The 19,808-nt window shown below is 42.1% G+C and overlaps 1 protein-coding gene across 1 annotated transcript in view; it reads left to right on the top strand.

Annotated features, from left to right (window-relative positions):
• LOC124556863 overlaps positions 1–19,808 on the top strand; it is a 124,106-nt gene that overhangs the window by 72,323 nt on the left and 31,975 nt on the right. Inside the window, exons 4-5 of the mRNA XM_047130887.1 lie at positions 4,630–4,679; positions 4,975–5,086. Of these exons, the coding sequence (XP_046986843.1) occupies positions 4,630–4,679; positions 4,975–5,086 (162 nt within the window). The remainder of the gene's footprint in view (positions 1–4,629; positions 4,680–4,974; positions 5,087–19,808) is intronic.

Here is a 19,808-nt window from a genome sequence, read left to right as displayed (position 1 = left end):
TTTCCTTCTCCTCCTTTTCCTTCTGTTGATTTCCAGTCCCCCATTACAATTACATTTTAATCTCTGTTAACTACCAGACAATTTCTATTTTCTCATCATACACTGTATCAACTTTTTTATCATTGGCAAAGTTAGTTGGCATATAAACTTGTACTACTGTGGTGGGAGTTAGCTTCATGTCTGTATTGGCTACGATAATTCGTTCACTATGCTGCTCACAATAGCTTATCAGTATTTCTATTTTCTTATTCATTGCCCCTATGTAAGTTTGTATTTACAATCTTTTACTCACCTGACCAGACGTCCGTTTCTTCATGTCATCGTACCTCATTATTGCCCACTATAACTAATTTCAACATATCCATTTCCTTCTTTAAATTGTCTAACCTACTTATCCAATTACAGTCTCTAACATTCCAATTTCTATCCTTCAGAATGTTAGTTTTGGTTTTTTCTTATGACAACATTTTCCTAAATACTTCCCACCAGTAGATTCGAGTGGTGAACTATTTTACTGCTGTAATGTTTTTATCCAAGAAGATGGCATCTTCATTTGACTATGTAAAAGAGGTGCATGCTTTCAGGAAAAGCTGTAGCTTTCCCATGCTTTTGCCATTTGCAATACCAGTACAGCAAGGCCATGTTACAAGGCTAGATCAGTCATTCATCAGCAACTACTGAAAAGGCTGCTGTCCCTCTGTAGGAAACGTTGGTTGGTGTGGCCTCTGCACAGATGCCTCTCCATTGTGGTTGCACCTAGGGTTTGGCTATCTGTATCATTGAGGCATGGAAGCCACCTCACCTTGGCAAGGTCCGTGGTTTATGGGAGACAAGTGAGGGACATACACTGTTAACCTAAAGAACTTTGAGTAAAAGGTGACACAACATTGTGAGGGAAAATTACTGGAGAATGCAGAAGCACAAATTGTGGCTGCAGTTCACCATTAAGGTGTTACTTACTCTTCAACAATTAGCAATTGTGTGGTGGAAATGTAGAAGATTATTCTTCAACAATTAGTAATTGTGTGATGGAAATGCATAAGAATTATCAACAAACTAAGTACACATGGAACAAAGTTAAGGTAAAATAATATGAACAGATGTGTGAAATGCGGCTATGTTGGATGTGTATGGCAAATATGGAATGCTTTTCAGGGACCATAGTATAATGTCCCCAACAAACAATATATAAGCTATGTTGTTGCTGCAGTGCAGAAGAGTAAAATGCAAGAGGGAGGTGTGCAATAATTTACAAGATGATTCAAACAGAAATACAAATGGCTTTTGGAAACAAACAGTGTGAGAAGTACATAAGATCATAAATCTGATGTAATTTTAAAGTGGAGATGAGACGGTTATGTCTTGTCATTGGCTAACAATCTGGCTTTAAAATTTTAAACTGTTGCAAAATAATGTACTACTTTTGCAGTTCTAGTGGAGGCATGTTGCTAGATTCTGTAGGACTAACCCCAGTGGGAAGTATTATTAAAATGGTTTGCCCGAATACTAGGATTGAACAAATAGTCAAAATGTCCTGTCAACAGGGCTGATATCTGTGCTGAATGAAACTTTTTGCCAAAACAAGATTGAAAGCAAGACTCTGGACTTTAATACTAACATTGGCAATTTGTTTACAGTGCTCTATGATCTTGGCTATCCAACATTGTCCTGTGGAACAAGCCAGAGTTTAAGTCTGCTACTACCCGCATCATATTCTTGAAATCTGCCTCTACCGCTGACTGCTGTATCACACTTCAGCATTCAATTTTTGTCTGAAATGCAATTTTTATGCCAGTGCACACTCCACTATTGAACTGAGAGATTTTATTTTGAAACTGCATCTGATTATGACTGAAACACTTTCCTTTGTAAGCTTTCTTGAAGGTTGGCTGGGCTTACAGAGATCAGGAAGAGATCCTTTGTAGAAATTGGGAAAATATGGTACAGGCAGTGGCAGGTTTAACTCGGCGGTGCACGCACCTGAAAACAGGTCAGCAGTACATGCAGCTGGTCTCACAGACCCTTGCAGTTTCTATCTTTCTGAATTTTCATTTAGATGTATATTATGGAGGGAAGCGTTATTAAATGAAGTAATATCGTTAAATATCAGTTTAGTAAATATATGTAAGGGATAAATTTAGTATTTTGGTCGAAAATATTTACACATATGGAGATACATAAAATTTAGTTGTTATCAAAATAATGCATGTATTCAATCAGATATTTTGTCGATACAGTCTTGGTACACAGTAACAGAATGTTCAAGGCAAATGTATTTCTTGCAGTTCTTACAAATATATCTTGTTTTTCTGTTTTTGCTTCTGCAGTCCACATGCTGTCCTCATGAAGTCGCAGTTGATTCCACTTCAGAAATTTTCACACTGCAAAGCTCTCCAATTCTCTCAGTTATCTTCCTTGGCAATATTTTTGACATTACTGTTTGCTGAAGATGATCATGCAGAAGTGCAAAAGAAAGCTGCCTTAAAAACTCTCCTCTTCGCAGTTGTTCTGTCTGATTTGAGTTGAAAATAATAGCAGCATTTATCGCAGCTGTGTTCATGATGCTGTAAAAAACAACCATTGGCCATCTTCTTGTGTTTCTAGCTGCATTATATGTTGCACTCATTCCGTCTACAACGTCAACTCCACCCTTAGTAAGGTTATAGAAAGTGATAATTTCTGGTTTTTTATCATTTCCTGTATTTCAGTCAATATTTCCATTGTGGTGCATCGTTGACAGTAGTAATACCACTCTATTTCATTTTGGCACATAAGAGACTAAGGTTCAATTTTTCTGAAACCCAAACATAGATGACTTTTCTTGTCAGTTTTTAGTGTTAATAAATCCCCTTGGGACTTATCTCTGGTTCTTCCTCAGGGTAACAACGATGGTCGTCTTCTTCATAATCAATGTGTTTGCAAGCTCATAACTTGTAAAATAATTGTCGCAAGTTATGTTGCTGCCTGTATTCAGGATAGGTTGGCAAAGTCTCTGAACAAGTTCAACTGGTCTGTTGTCCTGTCTGTAAGTGCCTTCAGGCTGTTGCCCAACATACATCTCCATGTTGAATGTGTAAAACATTCTGGTATCCACTGCTGCAAAAATCTTTACTCCATACTTGTTGGACTTATTTGGCATGTACAGTCGGAATCTGCATCTTCCACGGAGTGCTTCAAGTTTTTCGTCAACTGTCACGTATTCAGAAACTGTATAAGCCTTCTGAAAGTTTTCAACAATTAGACTGAACACCTGTCTTATTGCTGCCATGTGATCTGTTTTCTCCCTTTCCATTCTCGTTTGTTTATCGTCGAATCTGAGGCATCGAAGGACAAAACGAAATCTGTTTATGCCCATTGTGAGATGAAATATTTCAACTCCTGTGCCATCTGTTCGCCACAAATCTTGTAGACTTAGTCGATGGGCACACATTACACCAGCATAGTACAATAACCCCAATAAGGCCTTTATTTCAGCTTTATTAGTTTGTTATGCATCTCTCTCCCTTGAAAAGTTTCCCTGGATACTTTGAATGTACCTATTAGTACAGTCAATGAGTATGTGTATAATGTTTTCATCAGAAAACAGTTCCCAGCACTGTAGAGGATTTGTAGCACTTTTCACAGCACCTTTCACACTTGGTAAATGAGTTATGATGTTATGACAACGTGTGCGGGAGTTCTTTGGCGGAGCACGTGAGATCCATACTGTTGCATCTTTACCGACAAACACATCACTGTCAGCACCACAATCACTGTCTCCTGACTGACCACCTGCGTGTACTGACGGGTTAAGCTTTAATTATGCATATGACACATACCTGGAGGGATAGAATGGTTGAATGCTTTTGAAAAAGGTAGATAATTGAGTGACGTGAAGGAAGTAGATTTACTTTTGGGAGGAGGAAAGTTAAAATTGCAGTAGTACAGCCAGCTTGATTTAGGTTTTCCGTGATTTCTGTAAATCATTTAAGGTGAAGCCACAATGGTTCTTCTCCCATCTTTCTCCAATTGAGCTAGTGCTCAGTCTCTAATAACCTCAGTGTTAATAAGATATTAAAACTCTCAATTTGTTTTCTAAAGGTAGAGAGTCAGTATAAGTTCCACGTTGTTGCTGTTGTCTTGAGTCTCATTTTAGTACATGCCCAACTGCTGAGTTCATATAGGCTTAGCTCGAAAAAATTAATTATTTACACACACACACACACACACACACACACACACACACACACACACACACTTTTTACATGAAAGAGCTGATTAAAAAAAAGCCTAGTGAGAAATGATATATTACAAAGTAAAGTAAAACACTAATCATAATGAACCAATTAACATATAAAAAAGATATTACACATGATATGACCATGACCTTCTTTCCATGTTATTCAGTGATGCGGAAATTAGCAGGTGTCATGTAGAATTTTGGAAACTAGGAGAGAAGCAGAGCAGTTTTATGCTATGATTTATGAGACATGCATGGGTGGATCATATGATAGAGCAGTTCCTATTGAAAATTGGAGTATAAGCCTCAATTCCAGGTCGCCTTCAGCTTCAATGTTTCATTTAAGTTCTCTGTATTATTATATCATCATCCAGTGTCGTATTTTGTTAACAGTCTTTTTTTTGTGACAGGGAAGAAAAATCACTTCAGGTGCCAATCACCTATGATGAACCAGTCCCAGGTAAAAATTGTTCATAGTTTTCATTGTGTAATAGGTATTGGGGTAGTAAGTTGAGTTTGTTTCACTTCTTTGTTATAATTTTGGTTTGTTACATAAAATCTGGAAGCATTTCAATTTAAAGTTATGATCTTAAAAATCTATGTTAGTCAAATATTGCAACTGGCATTCTCTCTCTCTCTCTCTCTCTCTCTCTCTCTCTCTCTGTGTGTGTGTGTGTGTGTGTGTGTGTGTGTGTGTGTGTGTGTGTGTGTGTGTTCCAGTAATGTAATCTTTGCAGCAAATATTGATTTTGAAGGTGCAGCAAAACCAGATGATGCAGATGTGAGACCTACAAGGGATGCACAGGAAGAAAAAGCTGAGGGTATGGAAGTGCAGGCTGTTGTTGATGTACCACAATTTACAGAAAGGTACCAAGTATGACAGAAAATGTTTCTTGAAAGTAAGGATTAATAGCTTTGCAAATTCTCCCACCAGGATCACACAGTTTTTAATTTCTAAGCACTAATTATGTATGTAAGATACCTGAAGGTTTTTAAGTGCAGTAATGTTTGATATTAAAATAATATATACTACTTGAAACAAAGTGATAAGCCTAAAGAAGTATTTGTATTGGCCTGACACTGCTGTAACATATTCGCTGCTGCCAAAAATGAATTGCTACATGATACTTCAATTTATTAATGTGCTGATCCATTTTCTTGTAGCTCCTCTAGTGGTGTGCTATGGTACTGCACACAATTACAATGTGCACCAGAGGTGCAGATATGTCCAGCAAAAATAAATAAATAAATTTTGTAACCTTAATATTATGAGGTGATAATTAAAACTTTATGAGTATCCCTTCTACTGTTCTAGCCGAAACACAAGGAAAAACTTGGTCGTAAAAGAGACACAGTTTGTTGGGTCATTGAGTGACATCAGCAAGAACACACTGAAAGTAGTTTACACATGTCAAACCCATTTAATAAGTTGGGGCTCATGCATGCTGTTATAGAGATACTATCCATGTCAGGTTGATGTGCTGCACACACACATGGCAGATGTGGTGACGACAGTTGGGGACCAGGCTGCCCCCTGAGGCCGCCTCAGGTAGTTGTGGACGTACCCTTGGAATGTTGGTGGGCACTCGTCCATGATGCTATGACTGACAAGATGTCTGTGGCGATGAAGGGAGCAGCAGCCCAAGGCACAAGAAGTTCCTGTTCCAACCGGACTGGGCCCACACAGATTAAAGTGATTGGAATGAGGGCACCCTCACCACTCGCAGACCCCAAGGTGACCAGAGGTCAGGACCTGTGACAGTGGCTCTGGCAATGGAGACCTGGCTTCCTTCCCTGCTGATGGTGGCACCTGCTCAGCCTAGTGGGAGGTGCTAGTAACAGTTGCAGGAAGTAAACCTGGAGGGGGGGGGGGGGGGGATGACGACAACGACTAGGCCTGTAAACCTGTGGAGTGGCCAGGGTCAATGAAGAATGAGGCATTTGGCCCACAGCCCAAGCAGGGGGTCCTGTGCCCATTCTGGGATGCAACTGGTTCCCTGGTATGCTGTGTGTTGATCTTTGGTGCAAATCATAAAGACACAGGGCCCATGCTGGCTGAGTACAATTGCAGGGATCCAATGAGGACACCGTCCAAACATCCTGGCCCAGACTGGGGTGCTGGGTGTGAATGTTGACAAAACCAGTGCCAGTAGTGGAAGCTGCCCAGCAGCAAGAGGTTGGGCAGTGTCTGTGGCTGATGGCTGTACAGAAGCTTGGTGGGACTCTTGGCTCCAGTTGGGATTGTTCTGTAAGAGATTTATTTAGTGTGAGAGCCTCCTTAGCTGGGAAATCTTCTATGTACTTGCAAACCTATGTTTGAAACATTCTTACAAGCCACTACACCTCACCGTTCAACTGCAGATGCAAGGGAGGCACTGTGACATGACAAATGCCATTGTGTGTACGAAAGTCCATTGTTCAAAACCAGGGTGCAAGGTAAGCCTTCTGTGGAGAATGTCTTTGACACGGACTTGACAGTTACATCTGCTGTCACAGATGGACAATAAATGACATAAGGAAAATTAGAAAAAGCATTAATTGCCAATAATCAGCAATGTGGACTCTTTCCCAAGGCTGTGTAGGGGCCGACCATGGCAAATAAAAAGTGTAGCACGCCGCGACAAGGTGTTCTGTCTCCCATTCGATGCCCAGCCAAAACACATGGTGGAACACCAACAGTTTAATGCAAGAGATCCCTGAGTGACTGATGTAATAAGCAGAGGACCTCCTGCTACAGAGCCACTGGAACCACAACACTGGGTGTAATTCCTTCTGTTGACAGTGGAATATCCCTGTCCAAGAGGGAGAGGCAGTGGCGCAGTGCATAAAAAGTAAAGCAGTTCTGATGGCTGGCAGAACAGACAGTTGGGCCAACCATGTTGCATCGTGTGCATGGCCTGCTGGAGCACCAGATCTGCTGCCACAGCAGAGGCAATACAGGATCTGGTGATAGGGAAGCCATCCACCTCGCCTCTCTATTCAGTTGAAAGCAAAGTAGTTTCTCCTTATTGAATGAGAGGTCAGGACCCATGGATAGCTGGTACAGAATATCTGCATTAGCATGTTGTGACATGGGTTGTACTGGGACAAGAACAGAGCCCAACACTGAAGATGATGATTGGCTTTGTCTAGTAAGGATGCAATGGGCTAAACAAGAAAACCAAGGGCTTATGGTCAGTAATTAAATTTTGCGCCATACAAGAACACTTGAAATTTTTTTGAGACATGGACATTAGCAAGAGGTTCTTTTTACAATTGAGAATAATGTTGCTGAGCCAAGTTGAGTGCTTTTGATGCAAAAGCAATAGACCATGTGGAGCCATCTGAATGGCGACAGACTGTTTTGATGCCTTGGCCAGTTGAATCTGAATGTAGGATTTGGCTAAGTCAGTTTTCAAAAAGAATTGGCCTTCAGCCAATTTTATGAGCAACTCTTACAGGTGATGCAGAGGTAAGTGACTATGACTGCCTGTGCATTAGGAAAGGTGTGTCTGTGGCCAGGACCAGATGCTTGCTGGGTTGAAATATTGCAAAATAGGATGCAGAGTGAAGACAATCCTTAAGCTGCACAAAAGCATGGTCACAGGCTGCTGACCAAACAACAGGAGCACTTTTCCAAAGCAACAGGTGGAAGGGATGGGTGATAGTAGCTGCTCAGGGAATAAACTTGTGATAGTGTGTCACTGTGGCAAAGAATGCCTGAATTTCTCATAGATCAGGTGGCTGGGGCAAAGCCATAATGATGACGATATGTTGTTCCAAGCAGTGCATGCCTTGCCAGGAAACTTCATGACCCAAATAAACAATGTAAGGCTAGAAAAAATGAGACTTAGTCAGATTACGTTCTAGGCCTGCGGCCTTCAGAATAGGTAACAAAGAAAGGAGGTTATGTGGGTGACTCTCCTCTGTAGCACCTGTCATGGCAGTATCATCAGGATATTTAATGCAATGACAGAGATCCATTGTAACCTGTTGTAAAACACATTGAAAGATTGCAGGCGCCCCAGCAACCCAAAACATTAGCCACTGATACTGATAGAGGCAGATAGAAGCAACTGTTTTGATGCCTTGGCCAGTTGAATCTAAATGTAGGATTTGGCTAAATCAATTTTCAAAAAGAATTGGCCTTCAGCCAATTTTATGAGAAACTCTTCCAGGTGAGGCAGGGGCTAAGTGACTATGACTGCCTGTGCATTAATAGTGACCTTCAAGTCGCCACAGTGCCAAATCTGACTGGACGGCTTCATTGTGTCTTTAAGAGAAATTCAGTCTAACCACTCTCAGTGATGTTAAGCCTTAACTATATGAAGATATTATCTGTCCTTTCGGACATGTGAAGTAGATTTAATCTGGACATGTCCAAAAGAACAGATACCATCAGTGACTTGGTAAGATTGTTTGCCGTGAGTAATGAGTGTAATGGGCAGGGGCACTACGAATGCAGTGTGTGGACATTAAGTTGGGAATGTGGGTCTTAAGGAGAGCGTGCAAGGGGTAAGTCCCTGCAGTCGCACTATCCTCTGTGCCCTGGGTGGCTCAGATGGATAGAGTGTCTGCCATGTAAGCAGGAGATCCCGGGTTCGAGCCCCCATCGGGGCACACATTTTCAGCTGTCCCCGTTAATGTATATCAACGCCTGTCAGCAGTGTAGGGTCTTGATTTGATTATCATTTCATCCTGAGCAAAAGTTCTACCATCGTTGTATTCTTTTATCCATGTCAGGTCTTGTTGATATAGTGCTGCACGTGCACAGTGGACTTAGTGATCGGTCAGTGATCAAGCCGGCCCTTGTAGCCATCTCAGGTAGTTGTGAGTGCATTGTTTGAATGTCGGTGTCCAATATGCTTGCCATAGTGCCCCAACTTATGTCTGCTGTTGGCAGTATGTGTAGAAACCAATGGGTTACTACATGTAAAACATAAGAAATAAGCATAGTTATTTCAAGCAGAGAACCAAATTTAAACTGATAGACCCCAGCATATTAATGGCTCAGTGTGCTACAACAAAATACCAGAATCCCTAAGATCATATTGTTTGGGTTCTTTTAGAACAGAATTAAAATCATTACTTATAAATAAATGTCTGTCTATACTGAAAGAATTCTAAGAATGTTTTAGTCCCAGCTATGAAACCAAGTTGTTCCTGACAGCAGAAACGGCAAGCTATTATAAGATGTAAATTCTTGTAAAAAACAGTAACAGTAGCATATGAAATGACTGGTTTTAGTTAGCGGAAACCGCAAGTTAGAGGATAGTATTAACCTTTGTCACTGAGCATTAACACAATTACCTTATCATGGAGGCTGTAATTGGTCAAAACAGCTGTATTTATATAAACAGTAGTAAGCATTGAACTTTGTACATTAATACAATGTTTGAAAAAGTTATAATTTAATGACCTCATAAGGAATAAGTGTAAATAAATGAACATTGCATTTGGAAGATCTTTACTTGCCTCAAGACATGAAATTAAATAATTTTTTTTTTTTTTTTAAAAAAGAAGGAACAGTGGCTTTCATAGTAGATTTAATCTGGTTTTGATTTTAATTTGTATGGCTATTTTGTTTTTTGCGTCTGGGTTGTGTTATGTGTGCATATCATTTGCTGACATTAACCACCTTATCATTTGTTACCCATAGATCTTTGTTTATGAAAGGTTATTCCATTTTTTTTCTTCACATCAGCTAGTGTTGCATGTTTCATTTTCTTCACACTAGCATATGATATTTCCTCCTTCAGATAGAATTTACCATTTTTCTAGTTTCAACCTGCACCTCAAGACTCCAGTACTCAGTTCAGAGTAAAGGAAAAGACAGGTGGCAACCAGGCAGTAATTCTTTAATGAGACTTTGGGTTGTTGATTTACAGCTCTCTTTTTTTCTGGTTTTCTTCCATAGATGTTAATCTTGTTAAGAAAGTGAGACATGTCTGGAGCCTAGATGTAGGTGATCAGCAGCATATGGAAGATTTGTGGGTCTGTCATTTTCTTTCTGTATGTCTCTGTGATAACTTCTGTCTTTATATTTTGTATGATATAGCAGTACCTGTGTTGTTCAGAAGTACGGGTGATCAAAAAGTCAGTATAAATTTGAAAACTTAACAAACCATGGAATAATGTAGATAGAGAGGTAAAAATTGACACACATGCTTGGAATGACATGGGGTTTTATTAGAACAAGAAAAAAAAAAAAACAAAGCTCACAAAATGTCCAACAGATGGCACTGGACAGCAAAGCGTCAGTGACTGCGCATGACAATCGCGTATAAAAGGAGCTGTAATGAGAGAGAGAATCAGATGCGCCAGCAGTCACAGCATGTTGACGTTGCCTGAAAAGGCGCTTTTAGGAAGCTGTATTATCAGACGCGTGAAAGATCTCTTGCGCGCGTCGTTTGGTGATGATCGTGTGCTCAGCTGCCACTTTCGTCATGCTTGGCCTCCCAGGTCCCCAGACCTCAGTCCGTGCGATTATTGGCTTTGGGGTTACCTGAAGTTGCAAGTGTATCGTGATCGACCAGCATCTGAAAGACAACATCCGACCTCAATGCCTCACCATAACTCCGGACATGCCTTACAGTGCTGTTCACAACATTATTCCTCGACTACAGCTATTGCTGAGGAATGATGGTGGACATATTGAGCATTTCTTGTAAAGAACATCATCTTTGCTTTGTCTTACTTTGTTATACCAATTATTGCTATTCTGATCAGATGAAGCGCCATCTGTTGGACATTTTTTGAACTTTTGTATTTTTTGGTTCTAATAAAACCCCATGTCATTCCAAGCATGTGTGTCAATTTGTACCTCTCTATCTACATTATTCCATGATTTATTCAGTTTTCAAATTTATACTGACTTTCTGATCACCCGGTACAATGCGATTTTCCTTAGGAAACGCATACATATCAGAAGGAACAGGCACTGTGGCAATTGCAGCCGTTTATGAAATACATGAAATGTATTCGCAGTTGTGATAAGGACAACTGTATAATGGAATGATGACAATGAAAATTTGTGCTGGACCAGGCCTCGAACCCAGATTTCCTGCTTATCGTGAGCAGTCACATTACCATTAGGCTATCTGAACATGCTTCATGGCCAGCCTTGACTTTCGATACATCTTCAGCCATATGTCTGCAACCTGCACTGGTATATCCATTATGTATATTCCTGTACAGGGCAGACATTTTAACTGAAAGTCATTTGCCCACTGTCAGTGGATAAATTTGATATTGCAGTGCCAGTGTTGTTTGGAAGTACAATACAATGTTCCTTTGGACATGCATGCATGTCAAAAGGAATAGGCATTGCGGCAACTACAGCCACTATTGAAATACATGAAACATTTTTGAAGTTGTGAAGTACAAAGCATGCACGCATGTTTGAAGGATCATTGCATTGTACTTTTGAACAACACAAGCACAACAATATTGTATTTATCTACCGACACTGGGCAAGCAACTTTCAATTAAACTGTCTCCCCAGTATGGGAATATACACTCCTGGAAATTGAAATAAGAACACCGTGAATTCATTGTCCCAGGAAGGGGAAACTATATTGACACATTCCTGGGGTCAGATACATCACATGATCACACTGACAGAACCACAGGCACATAGACACAGGCAATGTCGGCACTAGTACAGTGTATATCCACCTTTCGCAGCAATGCAGGCTGCTATTCTCCCATGGAGACGATCGTAGAGATGCTGGATGTAGTCCTGTGGAAAGGCTTGCCATGCCATTTCCACCTGGCGCCTCAGTTGGACCAGCGTTCGTGCTGGACGTGCAGACCGCGTGAGACGACGCTTCATCCAGTCCCAAACATGCTCAATGGGGGACAGATCCGGAGATCTTGCTGGCCAGGGTAGTTGACTTACACCTTCTAGAGCACGTTGGGTGGCACGGGATACATGCGAACGTGCATTGTCCTGTTGGAACAGCAAGTTCCCTTGCTGGTCTAGGAATGGTAGAACGATGGGTTTGATGACGGTTTGGATGTACCGTGCACTATTCAGTGTCCCTTCGACGATCACCAGTGGTGTACGGCCAGTGTAGGAGATCGCTCCCCACACCATGATGCCGGGTGTTGGCCCTGTGTGCCTCGGTCGTATGCAGTCCTGATTGTGGCGCTCACCTGCACGGCGCCAAACACGCATACGACCATCATTGGCACCAAGGCAGAAGCGACTCTCATCGCTGAAGACGACACGTCTCCATTCGTCCCTCCATTCACGCCTGTCGCGACACCACTGGAGGCGGGCTGCACGATGTTGGGGCGTGAGCGGAAGACGGCCTAACAGTGTGCGGGACCGTAGCCCAGCTTCATGGAGACGGTTGCGAATGGTCCTCGCCGATACCCCAGGAGCAACAGTGTCCCTAATTTGCTGGGAAGTGGCGGTGCGGTCCCCTACGGCACTGCGTAGGATCCTACGGTCTTGGCGTGCATCCGTGCGTCGCTGCGGTCCGGTCCCAGGTCGACGGGCACGTGCACCTTCCGCCGACCACTGGCGACAACATCGATGTACTGTGGAGACCTCACGCCCCACGTGTTGAGCAATTCGGCGGTACGTCCACCCGGCCTCCCGCATGCCCACTATACGCCCTCACTCAAAGTCCGTCAACTGCACATACGGTTCACGTCCACGCTGTCGCGGCATGCTACCAGTGTTAGAGGCTGCGATGGAGCTCCGTATGCCACGGCAAACTGGCTGACACTGACGGCGGCGGTGCACAAATGCTGCGCAGCTAGCGCCATTCGACGGCCAACACCGCGGTTCCTGGTGTGTCCGCTGTGCCGTGCGTGTGATCATTGCTTGTACAGCCCTCTCGCAGTGTCCGGAGCAAGTATGGTGGGTCTGACACACCGGTGTCAATGTGTTCTTTTTTCCATTTCCAGGAGTGTATATTATGGATGCATAGTGCAGACTGTAGACACATGGTTGATGACATAAGGAAGTTTGAGTCTGACCAGGAGGCATGCTTGAATAGCCTAGTGTTAACACAACTGTTTCCAATAAGCACAAAATCCAGGTTCGAGTGTGATGGTAAAGCAGCTGCTCATGATAAGTGGGAAATCTGGGTTCAAGTCCTGGTCCTGAACAAATTCCATTATACAGCTGATAACTATCCATATTACCAACTAAGAATACATTTAATGTATTATATGTTGTGATGAAAGGATGCAGGTGATGGACTGATGTTGGTTGGAGGCTTCCAATAATGAAACATACCATTTGATTGAGGTGAGGAAGTTGTTTCTAGCAAATGGTACTTTCTGTCTTAACAGCATTGCCATTACCTCAGTGATGTGATCAAAGTTACTCAAAGATACCTAGGAAGAAAAATAGAGAACCTTCTTTCCTGGATTCCATGGTTGGTAAAAAATATGGCTCCTTAGGTCACAGTGTGTATTATATACAATAGTGGTTTGAAAAGTTCTCGGAACAGAATAGCAAAACAGTATATATATGAAGTCTTCACGAGTTTTCAGCTGAGTAGCGTTGTCGTCTTGTAGCAACGTTTTGATGGAATGCGTAGCTATCATCTTCAGGCAAAGTGTCGGGATATCATCGGTCGCGGGCTGATATCTCTGCTCGACCACTCTCTGCTTTCTGCCACCGGCCAATCACGCACCTGCGGAAATGCCCGATGTGCCTGGAGCGGCCGGTGGGGGGGTGGGGGGGGGGGGGGGTGGGGGGGGGGGGGTGGGGGGGGTTGGGGAGGGGCGGGGGGGACTGGTGTGCAGGATTCATGTCCTGGCGTCTGTCTCTGTCTGCTCCATCTGTGGCCCTTGGTGGAACGGAACGTTCTTCTCCGATTTTCCTGATTGCAGGTTCCCAGGCTGTGCTGAGATGGTAGCTACTGTTGCAGTTGATTAGGTTGTCGTGTAACTGTATTTCTATGGTCCCTCTGATTACTGAGACCCAAAATCGGTTTGTACTGCATATTTTCTTTGTGTACTTCTCATCAATACTATGTTCCACCACAGCAGATTTGTTGGTCTGACCCAAGCGTACATACCTGATGTGTTCATTGTGATGCTGTGAGATGCATCTCACAGCGCCGCAATGAACACATCAGGCATGTATGCTTGGGTGAGACCAACAAATCTGCTGTGGCAGAACCTAGTATTGATGAGAGGCAACCTTCAAGGTCCACGGACAGAGCAGACAGAGACGGACGCCAGGACAATCCCACACACGCGTCCCCTCCCACTACTGGCCACTCCAGGTGCATCGGACGATTCTGCAGGCACGTGATTGACTGGCGGCAGGAAGCAGAGAGCGGTCCAGCAGAGATATCAGTCCACGACCGACGATATCCCTGAAGATGATGGAGACACATTCCATCGAAACGTTGCTTCGAGACGACGATGCTACTCAGCTGACAACCTGTGAAGACTTTGTGTATGAAATTCGCTGAGAAAGCCAGAACTCACATAGAAAAAAAGTACTTTCATCACTGAAACTTTTTTTAGTGTTCAATGTAGTCTCCTTGTAGATTAACGCCCTTTGTCCAACAAAGTTCCAGTGTCTTGATCCCATCTCGAAAATAAGTTTCCTCCAGGCCTGCAGTTTAGTTGTCAACTCCAGCTATCAATTCTTCATTTGAAGTGAATCATCATCCACCAAGAAAAATTTTCAGTTTCATGAAGAGATGAAAGTCTGAAGGAGCCATATCAGGTGAATAAGGTGAGTGTTGCAACAATTCATAACTTAGTTCCTGTAATTTTGCCGTTGTGACGGCACGTGCGTGGGTGTTTTTGATCCAGCATCAAGAGTTGTGGCGCCCATCTTGCAGATAATTTTTCATTTATAATTCTTCAGTTAAAATTTGATATACCCTTTCAGATCACACCAGGCAAGTGTGAGCAATTTCATACACTTTCACTGAACCTTCCTGACCATTTTGTGCTCTTTTGCAATGTTTTCTGGAGTATGACACATCTTGTCCAACCACTGCGCGGATCATCATGTAAGTTCTCCCCACCAAATATAAATTCATTTGTCCACTTGGCAACAGTTTAATATGAAGGAGCAGAGTTCCAAAATGTATTCTGGAAATCGGCATGAATGCCCTTTGCTTTCATACCTTTCTTTACGAAGTACTTAATCACTGCTCAAGTCTTGATTTTTTCCATCTTTGCAAATCACTACGGGGGAACAACAACAGAACCATGTCACTGTCACAGCTCTCTTCCAAGAACACTGAGGTGGCACATGTTTACAGGCAACAGTCCAATGAATATATCGTGAACAGCCTGTTGCGCTAACACTGACCTTGTGGTGATTTCGAGAACTTTTCAAACCACCCTCATACCAACACATACTATCCTGTATTTACAAACTGTGAACTATTATCACCCATCTCAGTGCAGTGGTGTACTGTGGACTCTCTTTCATAGAGCGTGGCCTATATTGTATCCTGAAAGCTTGTCAGCAGAGCCATCCCCAACTCTGGGCTTGTTCAGAATGGGTGTACCAAGGTGCAGAGCTTCCATACATTTTGATCAGTCTGCATTAGACATCATGAGCTGTCAGAAGATACTAAGAACGTAACTAGGATGGTTTTCCCATCTTATGTTGGTGGTGTGAGATTCAAATTTCGCAGGCTATTTAAAAACCATCAAATTAAATGTGTCTTCTGGTGTGAATGTAGATGCTCCTGCCAACCTTTCCCATGCTTCACAGTGTGGACTCTGTGGCTTGTTTCTCTTTAATGGGGCTCTGGAAGTCAACATCCCCTGTGATGACATTTAATCGCCTCCTAGTTCCTGGTGGCTGTACTTCTCTAGTAAGCATCTAATGCTAGCTTGAGAACATTTAAAAGAGTTGTTATAGTGGAACGCATCAAAGTGTATAACTATTCCTCTTCATTGGTTTATGCTGTATGGCTACAGTGAATACAGCAGTTATAATATTCCAAAGTGTGAAATCACTAAATGAAGAAGCATATAAAAATCATAAACAGGGTCTTAAAATGCTGTACAAGAGGTTTAAATTGCTCAGCTTAGATGTGAGATACACAAGATATTCTGTACGTTCCATCACTAAGAAGACCACCTCAGGACATGGATTGTACAGTCTTATACTTTTAGGGAAGCTTGAAGGTCTTATGAACTGCCTGCATGCCAGGGGTGTCCAACCTGTGGGCAGCATGCGGTGCGAAGCAAGTGTCAATGCGGCTCCACCAGAAGTGAGCATCATACGATCGGTAAGAAAGTGCAGTGTGTTATTTGTTGGTGAGCCTTCACCAGGGTGTATATAACCATATGGCCCTCTGATATAGGTGCTCTTCTGTTTTCATATGTGCAGATATTGATTAACAGCTATTGTGTTAATTACTGGTAAAAGCTGGTGTTTCTGAAAATTTGCCATTTTCTTTCCTGTTGAGAGTTAAAGTCTAATTATTGGATGAGTAGAGTAGCTGCTGTAACAGTTAATAACAGTTTTCTATCTATTAATAACATTTTTCTAATTCCACTTTTCAGAATCTCAAATAACTTGTGTTAGAGACACACTCTTAGTGTGTTCTTTAACGTGCATGTGACTTCTAGTAGTAGCTGAACACTTAATAAATATTTGTTATATTAGTGTATAGTCTGTCACAACTTTAAATATTACTTTTTGCCAAAAGGAGATGTATACTGCTAGTTGTGAAGAGTGTCAACTGGAACATGTGCGCATGTTGGCTAATGTCTTTGAGGAACCTTCTGTTTCGGCATATTTATCTATCTTCGGATTCTATATTGCCATTTGATATGTTATGATAGAAAATTTTCCTGTCTGGTAGTTGCCAGTAATAAAAAATAATATGGGTGAAAATGTGGTGATTAATATAAACTTTTGAGTTGAGTATAAGCAAAGCCCTCTGTGAAAGATATGAAAATTTGGCGAAGCAGACAGACAGGCTGTTAGACATTACCTGGCTGTGGACTTGGACTTTCTCAGCTCTTTCTAGTGCAGTGTATAGCTCTGTTAACATTTGATTGTGCAACTTGGACTTAGCACGCTATCATTCTTGGGAAGTAACTGCATTTTCCTCTTGAAAATACGCATTATTCAGGTTATGCCCTAATAGTACCAGCCAGTACTCCATGTGTTATTTATGATCTAAAATCGTTTCTTAGCTTCTATAACTACTCAAACAACAATAGTCTTCAACTTAGCAGGTGTATCAACCACAGAGAAGCAAATTTTTTACATCTTCTGCCTATAGCTTCTCTTCGATGCTTTTCTGGCAATGCCTGATGAATTACAGTATATAACATAACCGTTTGGTGTGCTATATTAAACGATGATGCTGGCTTTCTCCACTCCAAGGAGCTAATGATATATTTGCATTCTCTAGTACTTTTTAGGAAGTGAACAATGACAGGTTTTCAAATTGCTTCTAATTTCTTTGCATTTGGGTCAGTTTCTGCTGGTGAGAGGACATGTCCCAAAAATAGTATCTTCTTCCTTATAAATTCAGATTTTTACAGACTGCGGGTGACTCTAGCTGATTTAAATGTAGTCAGACCTTTATCTGTGTGTCTGTGTGCTCTTCCCAAGAAGTAGATGCAATCAATACATCATCCATGATATACTATTACACTCTGCAAAAGTATCTCCCCAAGAATCTCATCCAAAGTTCAAACAAATGTTGCTGATGAAACGCTTAGACCAAATGGCAGCCGTTTGAAGTTGTGGCAACGTCCGTTGTGCAAGAATGCAGTGAACTTTCAGCTTCTCTCCTCCAGCTCCCAATTGGCTATAACTACTTGTCATTTACAAATTGCTATGATAACATGTACCAATAAATATCTGCAAAATCTCTTCTATACACCTCAACTAGACATTGACATCCTTTCATCAGTCCAGGTATACTTGAAAATACCTTTGCATATGTAAAACTTCTCTCAGTTCCTCCCTATAAGAGGTGGGCAAATTACCCAAAATCATCGGTCTATTCCTGAATTGCCGGCCACTGTGGCCAAGCGGTTCTAGGCGCTTCAGTCCAGAACCGCGCAGCCGCTACGTTTGCAGGTTCAAATTCTGCCTCGAGCATGGATGTGTGTGATGTCCTTAGGTTTGTTAGGTGTAAGTAGTTCTAAGTCTAGGGGACTGATGACATCAGATGTTAAGTCCCATAGTCATTAGAGCCATTTGAACCATTTATTCCTGAATTTTTGACTTGACTTTTTTAATTTCTTCTTCTCTTACTGTTGACACATTACATTACATAACAAAATTTTTTGGTGTTTATTGCTTAATTTGGTGATGTTGATTATGAATATGTAAGTAATTTTTCTTAAGTGTCAGTATTTTAGATGTGAAGTGGTGATGAGCTAGAAGGCACTGTGGATGATCAATGGCACTGGCAAGGTTGTGAGCCTGTGGCCCATCAAGGCACAGGTCCAGGCGCAGGAGCAGCTGACAGATGTCCAACGACTGATGATTTCAGTGAAGGTGTGATATGGCGCTGTCTGATGGGTAGATTCAGTGGCAGGCATTGTGGTCTGAAGTGTAGGCTCTAGGGTGGTTGGCAGTCAGCCTGGAGTATAACTCATTGTTGAGGTGCTGAGCAGTGACCTAAGTAACCATCAGCAGAGGAATACAGGTGTGGTGTTTGTAGATACATGACCGTGCAAATGCAAATAGGTACCTGCAACTGCAGCGGTGTTTATTGCGAGTTGCATTCCATTTATAAATGTGGTATGGACCCCCACACACTGTGACAGCTGCAGGAGGCTTGGTGGTGAACACCCCAGTGAATCTTCTGTTGACAGACAACCTTCTGAAGTAAAGAAGGGGCGGGGCAACACTTGGAGTGTGGTGGCAAAATATGCAGGGGCAATGCAGGTTGCCATTGGTTTTCATAGAAGGATCCCTTTGGTTGTCATCTGCGGCACCCTTAGAGCACAGTGTTACATTGGCGATATTCTATGCCCTGTTTTGTTGTCCTTCATAGCAAGTCATTCTGGACTTGCATTTGTGCAGTATAATGCCCACCTGCACATGGTGACAGTTTGTACTGATAGTCTTTGTGCTTGCGAAATCTAAACCCTACCTTGGCCGGCAAGGATGCCGGATCTCTCCCCAATTGAGAACATTCATAGTATTATGGGCATGGCCCTCTCAACTGTATGGGATCTTGACGCTCTAACATGTTGATTGGACAGAATTTGGGATATCAATCAATGGTGTGCTGAATAACTGTTTGCATAAGGATCAGAGGTGGACCAACACATTATTGACTTGCTCAGTTTGTGAAGCTCTTTATCTTAAACAAATCATCCAATTTTTCTGAAACTGTAATCTTTGTTTGATGGTACATGTACATCACATATACCAGTTTATGTCCCATTTGGATAATTCTAATTCCTTCATGGTGTATCCATCATGAATTTATACACATTTAAAATTATTCATCGTTCCACTCATACCTGATATCTTTTGTCACTAGTAGAGTTTTGGGTCATGCAAAAGGAAATAAGCCAGAGGCTGTAGAATGAGAATCACTGAAGGGATTATAATGCTATTGCGTATGGAAGAAGGTGCAGTCCCCATAAGGGCTACTATGCCTCAAACTCGCCACTGGAGGGA

This window comes from Schistocerca americana, chromosome X, assembly GCF_021461395.2.
Source record: "Schistocerca americana isolate TAMUIC-IGC-003095 chromosome X, iqSchAmer2.1, whole genome shotgun sequence".
Taxonomy (NCBI): domain Eukaryota; kingdom Metazoa; phylum Arthropoda; class Insecta; order Orthoptera; family Acrididae; genus Schistocerca; species Schistocerca americana.
The sequence above is the reverse complement of the archived record's forward strand: the minus strand, read 5'-3'. Positions and strand labels throughout refer to the sequence as shown.